The 15,545-nt window shown below is 43.1% G+C and overlaps 1 protein-coding gene across 1 annotated transcript in view; it reads left to right on the top strand.

The window, feature by feature from the left end:
- The first annotated feature begins 4,031 nt into the window (after nt 1-4,031).
- LOC145404819 (uncharacterized) overlaps nt 4,032-15,545 on the top strand; it is a 26,413-nt gene continuing 14,899 nt past the window's right edge. The window contains exons 1-2 of the mRNA XM_080276308.1: nt 4,032-4,769; nt 7,769-7,941. Coding sequence (XP_080132434.1) covers nt 4,607-4,769; nt 7,769-7,941 — 336 coding nt within the window. The 5' untranslated portion in view covers nt 4,032-4,606. The remainder of the gene's footprint in view (nt 4,770-7,768; nt 7,942-15,545) is intronic.

Genomic DNA, 15,545 nt, shown 5'->3' with positions numbered 1-15,545 from the left:
CTCTTCCTATTTCTCGCATCTTTCCTGTCACTTCTTATTACTTTTCTTTCCTTTACAGGTGGCTTTACATTGAGTGACAAGCCAAATGGTTTCCTGTAAGCCAAGAAACCATTTACAACGCTGGGTGGTAACCATATAACCAAACCATACGTGCTCCCTACGTGTGAACAAGTGGGTTGGTGGAGGGTTAGTGCCCCTTCCCTTAAAACAAATACCGTAACTCAAAGCCAAATGGCCACCCCGTAAGGGATTATGGTGCCTGGCAACAGATAGATAGATTATTATTATTATTTCACTTTTATTCAGCCCAATGCTAAATACTTTTATTCAATTCAGAATAAAGGAGTTAAAAAAAAATCTTCACTAACTTTGCAATACAATTAGATGCCTACCCGGTATTTATGTCAGTGAGGCAACACAAATATTCCTAACCTGAAGTAAAGGTGAATGCTAACGCGTAAAAAAAAAAAAAAAAAAAAGCTTGGGCAGAAGTGCTTCTATGCCAGGCTAGATTAACAAACAGCAGGTTTAGGACATGTAAAAAGAATATAGTTACCCATCTAACATTCATTTTCTGTCATTACAATACACAGAAAACGTACGCTAAATGACTAACTGTGCTATTTTGCTCAACATTCGTTAACTTAAGTAAACATACAAATCTGTCTCTTTTTCTCTGGTCGGGGATACCAAACAGCCTTCCTAAATGTACAGTAGCATCTCTTGCTTCTACCATATATAAGGGGAAGAGCCAGGAGTTTTGAGGGGGGAGGGGATCAGTCACCCAAATAACTGCAAAAATATCCTATTATACCCCGTATACGTAAATAATATAAACATCCACAAATAACACACGAGATACTAAGGAATAATGCGCAAAATAAATCGTTGTATAATACGCATAAGAAAGAAGAAAGCTTCATACGTGCACTAGAATGTGAGGTTTTCATTACATGCTTTATTTCTTTGCAGACAAGAATATTATGGGTATATTAGTGCCGTGTGCTTACGTTGTTGTTGTTGTTGTTGTTGTGGTGGTGGTGGTGGTGGTGATGATAATGCTGACGATATAATGATAATGATGATGATGGTGTTCTTTGGAAAACATACCTTCACCACACCTATACTTTCCCATCTACAATGTACACCTTCACTACTGCCCCCATCCTGCCCCCACCACCCACAATCCCCAGCATCCCAGTTCATCCCATCCACTCCTACCCTGCAACAGTAAACATAAACACTACCACAGACTTTTATCAGCTGTTTGTTTACTTCCGATCAGCTGACTGCAGGCACCCACGTGGGGGAGGAAAGAGGCGGAAGGAAGGGTGCTGGCAACAGACGAGAATAGCGAAGGTCGTAATGGTAGTAGTAGTAGTAGTAGTAGCAATAGTAGTAAAATTAGCAGTAGTAGTAGTAGTCGTAGTGGTGGTGGTGGTGGATGTTGCAAAAGTAATACCGGTATTAAAAGTACGGTGGGGTTAGTGGCAATACCGCAGTGACAGCAACAAAAGGCAGTAGCAATAGTAATTTACGAGTATGCTAATGATAATGCCTGTCCCCCAAGGATATCTTTCCTCGACTGAATAATAATAATAATAATAATAATAATAAAAATAATACAAATGGCATCGAGCTGGAGATTAATGGCAGTGCGGTAACAATGGTAACACTACTTCAGTTCGCTGAAATTCATGTATTTCTGAAATAGGAGGCTACTGAAATATACAGCTGCCGTGAACATGAAGCAGCGGTAGTAAAAGCAGTAATAGTAGCAGAAGTTAAGGCTGCATCAGAAGGAGCCTACTAGTATTGGCAAGTGTCTGTGGCGGCGGTGGCAATATTATTACAGTATTAGTATTAGTACTAAAAGTAGTAGTTGTTGTTGTTTGTTGTAGTAGTAGTAGCAGTGATGGCAACATAAGTTACAGGGCAATAGAGGTATCGTGGTAGTAAGTGGGGTAGCAACAGTATTGACAGTGGTAGTGGTGGTAGTGGTAGTCAGGACAGTGCCAAGTTATATCTGTGGAGTGCAGGGCTGCCCACCTCCAGTCTGCTCTCGGCTTCCCTCTGCGCCTCTCCTCTCCTCTCTCCAAACATCTCGTATTATCTCGTGGCACGCTCACATAATCTCCCATATATTCGAAAAAACAAAAAAATCCTAATTTTTTCATACAATTTTACATGTTTCGAAACTAATAATTTCTCACACATCGTCGGTGTTTCATAATTTTACTTAGTCTGAAAATTTCCTAAAACTTCATATACCGGTAACTGGAAAAAATAATACTTCGTCTTGCAAAAATCTCGCCTGCCGTTAGAATTCTATAATGATGTGGAAAATCTCGCTAACTTCAGAAATATAAGCAATCTCGCAAAACCTTGCATAAGGCGGGAAATTCTAAACGCTTCGTGAAATCTTGCACTATCTCGTGACGTCTCACAAAATCACGCTTTCTCTTCGGATTTTTTTGTGAAGCTACCACAAATCACACATAACTTACGACAATCTTACGCCTTCGTTAATCTAATCCCGTAAGATCTCGCAAATCTCTGGCATGGACTAATGAAGGCGTTGTGATGTAAACTTTCCGGCATTCTTGCAAATATCTCGCAGAACTACGCAATGTCTCGCAAATTCTCGCGCTCTTTTAACCTTTCACTCCTAAGGCGTATTTTTCATTCTATTTTTGCTACTTTTGAACGATATTATTTACCTCACGATAGACTTTCCAAACTTATATCAACCCTCATTAACACCTCCCCAAAATGAAATCTCTCGTAAACTGAATACAATCGTCTGTTTAGCAAAAATAGAATAGAAAATACGACCCTGAATTGATGAAATTAATACCTGAAAATACTCAAGCACTCGTTTTATCTCGTGAATTACCGTGATCTGCTGAGAATGTGAGAAAAACAAAACAAATTAACAGGAACCGCGCAACTGCTGGTACAATCCCCTCTGACCTTGCAACTTCTCGCGCGTTTTCGTAATGTTCCCCGTGATCTCGTAATGCCTGACGCTTTACTGTGGATAAAATGCATCCTTCTCGCGGCCTTCTAGTGGTGAAATAGAACTTTACAAGAAAACCTTGCATCGCATTTTAAATAACAAACTGAATATAGCAGTTGTATATAAATGCAAATAATCATCACCACCAACACAATCTTCATCATAAACTTTTTCGCACCTGTGGATGGTGTTAAGAAAAAAATAAATTAATTAAATAACGGTGGGTAATAACTAAATCTTTCTTGTGGCCATCGTGCGGCAAAACAGTGGATTCCGCATGAAAACATTTCACACTTTAAACAACTTACTTATACCAGTCGTAAATTAAATTAGTAAAATCGCTTAGAGCAAGACTGGATGTAGTACCACAGTTCTACCAGCGCCGTGATAAGGATATATCACAGGTTTTGGGGGGAAGGGAGGAGGGTGGAGGGGGCTTCGTAGGTTTCTCTATGCTTGTTACAATCGTCTGGAGTTCGTGAAAATATTAAATATTTGTTTGCAAGTCGCAAAGAATGGGTTAAAATAAAGTTAAGTATCTATTATTAATAACCAATTAAAACACTAACAACAATACCGTACATACATTATTAACTATGCAAGATTAAAAAGTGTATGGTCTAATATGAAATCCATCACTGCAATCGAAACAGATTAATTATACGATACTAAAACATTTCCTGCAGTACTTAGGTTATAATTTCCGGCATATTTCACAGGTTAAGTGAAACTGGTAATGAACAATCTTACAGGAAACTGACACAGACTACATTTTCTATATGTGCTAAAATATACATAAGTGCAGAAGTATAGCTATACAAGTTTCAACAGTGCACCATACGTTTCAAACCTGTAACAAGTTTCTAAAATGAAAAAGCTTCCAGTGTATCATAACTTAAGCAAACAAGTTTCGAGAAACAGTGTTTTACAAGTGACCCATAATTTTTTATAAGCACCATAAGTTTAAAAGTTATACGGCAACACAAGTTTCAATTCTTCACCTAAGCCAGCCTCATCTATATATTATCACAAGTCAAGAAACAGAAACAGAAGTTTCAAGCCCACTTCTAGTGAAGCAGGAATTCAAGCTAAAGACATCTGACAAATTTTCTCTCTCGCTACGTAACCAAGAAACCTTCAACGTGGCAGAGAAGACAGTTTCAAACATCCTGCCATCCTCGTTTTCACAATACCTCCAAAAGGATTAAACCTACGGCCTTAGTATTAAACTAAGGCCATATAAAGCATCAACTATTTACCTCCTCAAGCGCACAACCCACGGTGCACTCCAAGACCTAGCGTCCCTCAATCACACACCACTTATGCACCGAACTCAACACATCTGCCAACAGTCATCTCCTCCGACACCAAACAAAACCACTGATAGCCTCCACCTGTGACATCTACGAACACATCATCTAATTTTCCACAAGTCTCTGCACCTTCCAACCATCAACATCCTACGGTATTGCAATAAGGGCACTTCCATCAGGCATACGTCTTAGAAGGGCTTTTAAAAGTCCCCACACGCCCCTACTAGCTACTTCTGCAGGGCATCGAACCAGGTCCCCTCACTCCACCAGCACCATGCCGCTCCGCCACGAACCCCCCACCCTGCAGAAGGCCACCATGCTCACCATAGCCCGCAACTTCGACAACATCTGCTACGGCGCCAAGACTCGCGAGGACATGTGCCGCATGATTCACGACGAGTCCTACCTCAGCGTGGAAGGACCCTTTAAGAATATGCGTGAGTAGATGGCGTTTGTTGTGGGTGTTGTGGTGGTGTTGGCTGTGGAGGAATTGTAGATATGGTGATGGTTGTGGTGAATGTAGTTGTTATTATGGTACTGGTGATGTGGCTGTTATGGTCATGGAGGTGGTGTTCAATGTGATAATGTAGTGGCTGTAGCTGTGATGTCGTTGTGGTCAGTGCAGTTACTATTGTGGTACTGGTTATGTGGTTGCAATGGTACATGTGGTGATGGTGGTTATCACTGTGGTACTGGTTATGTGGTTGCTATGGTAGCTGTGGTGATATGGTTATGGTAGCACTGTAGTTATGGTGTGGTTATAAGTGTGGTAGCTACTGTGCCCTAATGGTGCGGTTGTTATGTTTTTGCTGCATGACTGGATATGATCATAGTTGACGTGGTACTGGTGTTGATGGTATTGCGATTTTGGTACTGGTTGTGGTAGCGCCGTAAATGTGGTGGCTGTAGTAAATGTGGCTGTTAACTGAGCTGCCTGTGGTGTGGCTATTGTGGCTGGTGCTGCAATATATAAGGTGATACTTCTTGCCACCTCAAGCAATATTTTCATCATACCAACGTGACTTATCGAAAGTGTGACTCTCCACAAAGCAGAAACTTGCCTTTTTTATGAGTAACAGCAATTTTTAAAACTAGAGGAAATGTCAAAATAAGTAAAAATCTCAAATCATGATTATAAATAGGCGTGAAACATCATATGGCGGTACTTTTGAAGTCCCTAACCTCCTCCTCCATCCAATTCCCTCGACCATAAAAACCGCCAGAAACTTGATAATGAAATATGAAGCGTAACATGCATGAACTTTTCTCGTCCATGGTGCTGGGGGCAAGGAGATGTAGGACCGTGCAATGAACGACTCTGCTTCCTGTATTCTTGACACAAGTTGAGAATGTCGCATTGGATGAGTTGTCACATCGTGCAATGTCCTGTCTCTGTGCACGCCTATCAATAATGCTGTGACGATAGTGGTGTGGCTGTGTGATTGTACAGAGTATTATTTGTTACTGTAGTGTCGTATGTGGTGTGGTGTAGTACTGCCGTAGTTGTTGTGGTGTGATGTGGTGGTAGATCCATTATGATGATGGTGACTGTCATCACGTTTTAGTCCTTATAGTGAGGTGATGTGATGTGAATTTTGCTACTCTAAATGATGACTGTCTAAGCTGTAGTATTTATCAGCAGCCTGTTGTTGTTGCCAGTGTTTGTGGTGGTGGTGATGGTGCAGTTGTGCTGAGGGTATTGACACTGTATATATGGTGCCAATTGGAGATCTGTTGTTGATGACGATGTTGCTGATATGGTACTTTCTATATGGCGTTTTTTTCTCGATGCAACTAGTATTGGTGATGATGATGGTGGTGGTGGTGGAGGTGGTGGTGGTGTCTCTCGCAACGATGGTGTTAATACTAAAATGGTGCAGGAAGATACTGCTGTTGCTGATTTAATCGTTCTACTGTTGTTATCTCAGCGATGCAGCCTGCCACATTAGTTTCACTGCTTGTTGTTGCTGTTGTTTTTGTTGTTGCTTATAGGTGGGGTAGTAGGTGTTGTTTTTGTTGCTGTTAACAGTGCTTTCAAATACGCAGTGGCAGTGTTATTAATTTTTGTTGTACAAGTAGAAATTGGTGGCACAATGTTGTTTTTATTAATATTCTTGCTCTAAGATAGCAGGATAGTGGTGGTGGTGGTGATGTTTATGCTAATCCTGTTATTGTCATTATTGTTGTTGTCAGTAGCATCATTATAACTACGTCTAAGATAATTACTACCTACTGTAGCAATGCATTCCCACTACAGTATCCCTCCCCTTTACCCGCCTAGAAGCTTATCCCCTCTGTATTCCCTATCATAATACACCCTGCACTGTAATATGTATTTTCCTTACAGATACAAGAGGCTGTGGAGTGTTTTATAATGTGTGTTTTTTTCTGTTTCCCCTCCTCCTTGTTTTCTCCTCCCCCATATCTCTCTCTCTCTCTCTCTCTCTCTCTCTCTCTCTCTCTCTCTCTCTCTCTCTCCCATCCCTCCCCTTCTCCCCCTCTATTTTTTTTTTCCAATTCCACTATGCAAAATTCCTTCCTATATATACTCTTATTTCCATCAACATTTTCTTTGTGGGTTATCTTTTCGGTCACGGTCTATACTTGTATGAGTTTATTTTACTGATTGGGTGACACATTTCGATCACTGATGTACTTTACTTCCCGTCCCTTCCTCCATGCTCACTCTCCTCCCCTTCCCTCTCTCCCCATTTCTCTCCCTCCCTCCACCCCTCCCCTTTTTCTTTTTCGATCCCCCACCCCTCCCTATTTTTCCCCTTCTCTCTCTCTCTCTCTCTCTCTCTCTCTCTCTCTCTCTCTCTCATTTCTATCCCTGACCCCCTCCCTCTTACCTGTAGTGCATCTTTTCCTTCTTGAATATGCCTCCCTTTCCACCCCTCCCCTTCTTCCCCCCACCCCTCCCTCTCTCACTTGCTCTCTCAATAATATTCAACGTATTTCCTTCCAATCTCTTTTCCCCTATATTTCTCCATCCCTCCAAATCCTCCTCCTTTCCCCGTTTTACTCCCATTTATGCATTTTTTTCCTAATTTATTTTTCAATGTGTTTTTCTCTTTCTAAATATTTCCTCACCCTCCTGTATCCCCTCCTTCTACACCTACTAACCTCGCTCACTCACTTTTTCTTCTCAAATTTCAACGTCTTTCCATCTCCAACACCTCCTCCTTCTTCCTTTCTTCCTCTCTCTCACCTCCTCCTCCTTTCTCCTTCTCTCTCTCACACCCTATTTCTCACACTCATTCTTTCTTCTCAAATTTCAACGTTTGTTCATTTTCAATATCTTCCTTCCCTCCCCACTCTCCATCCCTCCCTCCCTCCCCACTTCCCCACTCCCCTTCCCCTCCCCCTCGCTCCCTCCCCTCCCCACTTCCCCAATTCTCCCTCCCTCTCTATCCCCCCTCCCCGCCGCCCACAGCCAGCTCCGTGCTAGAGGGTCTCCTGCTCAGCATCCTTCGTGACGAGCGGTGCCACAAGCTGAACCGCACCCACTACCACGCCCTCATCCAGCCCCACCTCCAGACCTTCAAGCTGGCCACGCACGATGGAGAGTCACTGGCTGGGCTTAAGGCTATCATGGCACGATGTCAGGTATATTACACACCTGCTCTACACCTGTCCTACTCCTCCCCTACACCTGTCTTCCACCTAACCTACATCGGTTTTACCAATTTCACACCTGTTATTTTCGCCATACCTGTATTCTCTACATGTTTCACCAATTACACACCTGTCCACCAACCAGAAATGTCTTATGCCTACTCAACACGTTTTGCCAATTACAAACTTGCTCTACACCTGTCTAACACCTGTCTTATACCTCCTCTGCACGTGCTTTACCTGCCGGGCCAATTAACCTTCATTAAACTCTTCGAAATCTCAGGTACCCCTATTTTACTCCCGCCAAACGCGACTGCCCTAAAAATAAAACAAAAAAATCCAATATCACACAACCTTCCCAAACTTGTCTTTAACATGTCACACCTCAACCGAACTAGCTTCATTCCATCCACACTCCCAACACATCTGCTTCACACCTGACACACCTGCCCTACACGAGTTATACATCTGCTACACACCTATATTTCATCTTTTGTTTCTATTCTCCTAACCAACCCGTCATAAAAGCTTCCACTGACACCTAGCCAATTCAAAAGTATGTTCATATACATACAAACTTACACATACATGCATTTTTGCTGACACCTTGCCTATTCAAATAAATACTGATATATTGTACATACATGCACATACATAAACACTCTTATACATACATACATATAAACACGTACACATATACAGATACTCATACTGATTCAAGTATATTGTTGGTATGGTCACAGAGACGGTGGGCATCGAAAAGGTACGAACAATGTATGCTCCTCTGTATGAGTATATTCCCTTTGTATTCCTGTGTACATTCCCTATATATATACCATGTATATTTTCCATGCATATGTATGAATGTATCACTAAGGACAAGAAAGGTTTATAAGTGTTACTGTGGTTCCCTATTATGTGGTCTAATATACAGCCCCCCTGCATGTATATTATTCACACTTCCCGACTCTTAAACTAACTTTCTATCCATACAGGGACCATGGATATGCTGAATTAATCCCTATGAATATACCTCAATATATTATTTATTCTCAACCACAGGTGTATCTATGAATATATCCAAGTGTACCTGTCTAAAAATATATGCATGGGTGAATCTACGAGTACATGTGTAGCCCATTCATGTGTGTATTTTCATATATCTGCATTCATTCACGGTGTGTATACATCTGTAGGTTATCAATCCATGTAAATATATAATCGCCAGGATATTACCATGTGTATATCCATGTACAGTTGCGGACACAAATACTGATCCACTTCATAACGATATATAACGAGTGCAGTAAGCAGTGACTTGAAAACCAGCGATGCCATCCTCTGAGTCCAACAATTTCTAACATTATTCCAGCGTGTCTGCGGAACACTATTACTGTCCGCAACTGAGCGTATCTAAGAATATACGTGTGTATACATGGACGTTCCGCCATTATTAAAAACAAAATACGTACAGTATATTTGTGGGATTAAAGGTCCCCCCATCCCGCTTCATTCCACCCATTCCCTCCACTTTCCCTCCAGTTCCTCCATTTTTTTTTTCATCCCTCCCCTGCATTTTCCCCTCCAACCCACCCATTATCTTGAAATGTTCTAACTCACTTTCCCTCCCCTTCTACTCACTTCTACCCTCCGTCGCTTCCCTCCATCCCTCCACTGTTCCCTCCACCTGTGCACGGGCTCCCTCCCCCCTCGGCAGCCGGTTTGGTGCGGGAAAGTCTGCTGGAGGTGTTAAAAGATGAGCTGTTTTACATCCGGCGGCGTCACCTGGTCATGCTGGTGCACCCCGGCCTCACCTGCTTCACCATGTCCGGGGTGGGGGACACACTGGCCGCCCTTGACCTACTATTGTCCACGCCCTTTGTGAGTCACCCAACATGACCTAGCCTATCCCACTAGCCACCAGACCTCAAGAAACATACGCATAAACCATATACAGTATATATATATATATATATATACTTTGGTTACCGATAATTAAATCCTGCGAGTGACCTAACCTTATGTTTTACCTTAATCAAAATATCCCAATAAACACACACAGACATATACGTAGCAACAGATATTTCAACATTAGCAAGCCGCATGGAATGACCTTAGCTCATCTTGACCTGATCTTAACCATACCCTTTGTGAGTAACTCGACCTGACCTCCTATGAATTGTAACTATCTGTCCATATGGGGTCAACGGCAGGACAAAATTTTCTCCACGAGAGAGGGGTGGTAACCAGAAAAACCCTTCCCGAAGCTAACGAGGTGCAATGTAGTAAGAGTGATGCATGTGAAAGCTAAAGTACTGTTACGCCTGTTGGTGTTTGCTGACATTCTGAATGTCACCGGTACGAATCAACATGGCGAGAACATATGCAAACATAATTAACGGACATACTACCACTAAGTACTTTGTTTGCGACAGCCAGGGTTTAAAATCCCAGACTCGGGGCGTACACAGACTGCGAGATGAACCACACACACACACACACACACACACACACACACACACACACACACACACACACACACACACACGTCGGGCTACCACTACATATACAAATGTGGCTTAGGATCTCAATCATCCCATTTAATAAGAGGTGTTCTTTGTCAGATTGTATTTTGTTACCATCAAACGATTTCACTTAAGTTAGGAAAGCCCCCCCCCCCACTTCTCATCGACATTCAAATCCTCCACTCATTCCCCACACCACACGCACCCTATCAACACTACACCACCTCCTACACTATCCTGCACCACCACTGTTAATTTGAACCAGGGATACAAAGTAGTGGCTACCCAAGCCACCCACCCACCCTCCCTCCCTTTCACTCCTCCATCCCAATCAGGCCCCTCTGAACTCTCACAGACTGTGGCAAATGCCAAATCTTCCTCCCTCATTTTATCCCCCCTCCCCTCATTGAACGACCCTCCCCTCTTATGCCCCCTTCCCCCTCTCCCGCTTCCTCCCCCATCTACCTACAACTTCACAAATAGTTGGTTTCCATCCCTCTCACTCCCACTTACTCTTCCACAGTCAAAATGATACAGACATTCGAGGGCTGGGAGAGGTGGTATACACGATACAAGGCACAGACGGTGACAGAATGTTGTCCCTTCCCATGCCGTCTTCCATTCCCCTCTCTAAACTGCTATATAAAACTGATTGCAATCCCAACTTATATCTCACACTCTCCCTTACCCTCCCTATCACTCCCTCCATTTTCTTAAAATTCCACATATACTTGGTTCCTATCCCTCCCTCCCCATCCCCTCCACTCCTCCCTAAAGTTTCCCTCACCCTCCCAGCATGCCTCCCCTTCCCCTTCCCTCCTTTCCCCTCTTCTCCCTAAAACTTCTACAAATGACTAGGTCCTATCCCTCCCTCCCTCTCCCCTCCCAGCATGGCCCCTGCTCCTCCCCCCGCCCCTCCCCTGAAATCCAACTATGACTGGCAGCCGACTAACCCCCAGCGTGCCCTGACAGCGAGTAGGGTTGTGGAGGGGGTGGCGGATGGGGTGAGGGAGTTGGGGATGCTACGGAGACATCACCTCCACCACCTGATTCTCCCACAAACCACCTCACACTCAAACTCTGGGGTCGGGGACAAGTTTATCGCCTTGGATCTACTCGGGGAACGCTGTAGGGTAAGTATATGGTGAGTAGGTACTATGTTAATAAGCACACAGATGCATAATGCTTGACAAATAGGCTGTGGTCTAGTGGGTTACAATGCATGCTAACGACTGAGAGGGTAATCGTTCTATTCCACTCAAGGCCCGTTGGCTGGGTCCAGGAACGGAGTCTGGTTGCAAAGTGCTTTATGCTCAAATAAAGATCTATGGAACAAGAACAATGCATCGGCCTCTGAAGAAAGTGCATGGCATAAAACTGCATTAAGTCGGTGGTTAAGAAGTGTCGTGGCTTACTGCTTCTTGAGACAAACAATGATCATTACAACGGATGCCTCTCCGTGGTCAGTGTGGTTCTACTCTACAACATCACTTAGAAAATGAAGCCTCGAGTCACTTGGGTGAAATAAAAGATAACTAAGACAAGTCGTCAACATCAGTATTCAAGACCTGGTCGCGGGCCCATCAGCACATTTCCAGCCTTCGCCCCCACTGGTGATGGACATGGTACAAAAACACTTCCTGAGTTGCTGCACGCCAAGGTGATGTGGGTAACCCTGCAAGTAATGGAAGAAGGACACACTCACAATATTCCTCCTGAGACCGAAGTTCTCAACTACTTTACACATTTCTGGTTCCAAACTCCTTCTTAGAAACACGATGCTACGCTACAGCAGTGATCCCACTTATAATAATGGCAGTCAAGACCATGTATCCTGCCCTGCCTAAGTTCTCCCGCAGTATATTCTGCTGAACTTGCTTAGCTGATTATTTCATATACATCAACATCGAATGACCTCTCCAACTGGCCTTGATCCACCATAAATCGCCGCAGTTAAAAAAGCAGACGCCTGTGGACAGTCACTGGTATCCCGTACAGGAGTCTGTATTAGCCACGGCCGCTACGACCATAAACCTTGCATGTCCTGGTGATTCGTCAAGTGCAACCCTACTAGGAAGGTCCATTGTGAAAGGTAAGCTTATGATTCAACCCTCCCAATATAACATCTAGCCTCGCCAACACACACAGTACTGTAAACCACTATCTGGATTACTGGCATATCCCAAGCCTCATACACCACTACTACCCACCGGTCACTCTATTATAGCTAAAGAACCTAAAACGTATTCCCTTATCACGCCTCTGTAACGACTCCCCTGAACCAAAGCATACCGAAACTTCACTGTTCTTTAAGCTTTATTTAGCCGAGGAATATTTGACTCGCCCCACTCCCTTTACTCCAATACCTCCTCTGTTGTGCTGAATCTGTTGAGCATCTGTGTGTCTGTGTGTTTTGTACCTACTGTATTGTGGTGATGGCGTCTCCTGTATTGTGCATCTGTGTTGTGGTGCTATGATGATGCCTTTACTATAAATTATTCCTATCAGTAGATAATAATTCCTGTAACTACCACCAGATTGTATTTAGCCTACCGAAGAGCTCCTCCATCACTACTAAAGGTCATTCCTAAGCTAAATAAAAAAAAGTGTGTGGTTAACAAGAATGAAACAATGACGACATCAAGGCAAGTAAAGGTTAAACTAAGTACGGTACCCACCTCACAATATCTACCTAAGCAGCACATGATGCCTCACCCTAAGTCCCTAACCGACCCTAACCTGCTTTACCCTAACTCAACCTGTATCCGTAATAGTCTATTTCCTCTCGTCGTTAAGGAAGCTCCCTAACACCTTTTCCTAACCGACTGATTTTTCTTATAACACCTTACTGTCCTCTTCTGTGCTAAGTCCTTTAAACATGGTCATACTATGCATAAATAACCCACAAAAGGCTATTAACCAGCCATATCCACAAATAAATCGCTAAGGAAGAGGTGCTAAAGAGCCTCCTTACCCGACGAGACTACGACCCAGGACTGAATCTCTCCGCTGAGGGAAGGACAGTGCCAAAATTAACCCTTCCCCATGCTGGCAAAGTACGAACCAGGATGGGGTGTCTGTGGAGAGCGCTGAGCATGTGGAAGTGGTGTGTGTGTGTGTGTGTGTGTGTGTGTGTGTGTGTGTGTGTGTGTGTGTGTGTGTGTGTGTTATTGTGTGTGTCATCGGTATACCAAGAAACGACAGGATGCATGCCAACATATTTAACGATACACTCACTGGCCTTGCTTACACGTCCCTACCCTACCCTAACCAAATCCAACAAAGCACACCACGCCAAACTAAGCCCGCCCTACCCAGCCCCAATAAAACCAAACAAAATAAACCACGCCTAACATAACCTACCTTAACAAAACCCAAGAAAATAAACCACAACCAACTTAACCTACCCTACTCCACCCTAACACCCCCACACAAACCACGCCAAACCTACCCAACCTTACCCTACCCTCTCTACTCTTACAAAATACACCAAACTCTGCGCTACTCCGCTCTACCCTGCTCCGCTCTACTCTGCTCCGCTCTGCCCTGCTCCCTTTCACTACCCAACCCTCTTCACCCTGGCTAACCTTGAGTATGTTATATCTCACCCTGCCGTACCCTTACACCAGACTGTTTTGGAGGCTGGCCCAACAGTATATACCCCTCCTCTCTCTCTCTCTCTCTCTCTCTCTCTCTCTCTCTCTCTCTCTCTCTCTTACCCTATTCTTGCTTTCGTGCCCACATTCTCTATACCCTTGCCCTACACTTGCCCGGTTATATTTAAGTGAGAGAGAGAGAGAGAGAGAGAGAGAAACTAAATACAAAAGTCTGTGAATAGGACAACAAAACAAAGGGTTCTCTCCAGTTCACTATCAATACCACGTGATTTCGGTAACCACACTCAACACCAGTATCATCCTGAGTGGTGCCTGGTGTTGCTGTTCTTGTACATGTAACTTTTTTTTTTTTCCTACAGCGCAAAAATGTTTTTAAAAATCATTCGTCTGGCATTAGTTGGAAGAGAATACTAGAGCTGACCCCACTTTCAGAGGGTTAACAGCGTCAGTATTAGCACTCCTGTTCTTCTGACTCACTCTCAGATTAATAAAATCGTCTGCTGGTGTTTTTTTATGCCAGGAATAAGGAACCAAAGGCCAAAAGCCCGCAAGATTGTTCCCTCAAAAAAATAAATAAATAAATAAGTAAATAAAAACAATGGTTGCCAGTAGTGTCTAAATTTACGACTGTAGCTTCTATAACTCGTATTCTCGTCATTCTAGGAAACCCCCTACCACCTCTTCCTTAGCGATTTATTATTGGATATGGCTGGTTAACTTCAATGTGCAGGTTATTTAAGCTGAGTATGGCCGTATTTGAAGGCTATAAATGACACAGAGGAAGATAGTAAAGAGTAATAAGCAAAATAAATCGCTTAGGAAGAGATGTCAGGGAGCATCCTTAACCTAAAAGATTATTGGTCAAGGGATTAGTTCTTTGCCTAGGCCGGTGGATGCTGGCACAAGGATAAATACTGTGTCTATATCAATGGTACTAAATCTCTTGACATTTTAAAACAGTCATTTGCCTCCGAGCCAAGGCCTTGCCAGGGACTTCCAAGAATCTCTTTACACAGTTTAATTTTGAAAATGGGATTAATATTGTTGCTCTTTCTTGCATTTGAGTCTAAACTTTTTTCTTTAATTTTGCTACTATCAGACAATAACATGCGGCTTGTGAAGGACCTCTAGTATTGAACAGGTTACTGAAGGATGCAATTAATCCCCCAATTCGAACACTCTCTTAAACTGAATAAATTCAATTTTAAGTTTAATAAAACTGTCGACAGCAAAAATAAGCTAATGTCACTCGGGTAAACGGATTAAAGTGACCCTGCTTAACCTCTTCACTAAACTGGAGCATATATATATATTCTTTTATTTATTTACTGCTCAAGAGCCTCGTTAAATAATGGGATTAATGCTTCCACTAACCTACGTATCGTCAGTTTATTCTAATTTAGCTACGGAGAGACCTCTTGTAGTTGAGGGGTAAAGTGGCAATCCCAGAACT

The sequence above is a fragment of the Coenobita brevimanus genome, chromosome 65, assembly GCF_032717465.1.
Source record: "Coenobita brevimanus isolate Jiangsu-jjx chromosome 65, ASM3271746v2, whole genome shotgun sequence".
Classification (NCBI taxonomy): Eukaryota; Metazoa; Arthropoda; class Malacostraca; order Decapoda; family Coenobitidae; genus Coenobita; species Coenobita brevimanus.
The sequence above is the reverse complement of the archived record's forward strand: the minus strand, read 5'-3'. Positions and strand labels throughout refer to the sequence as shown.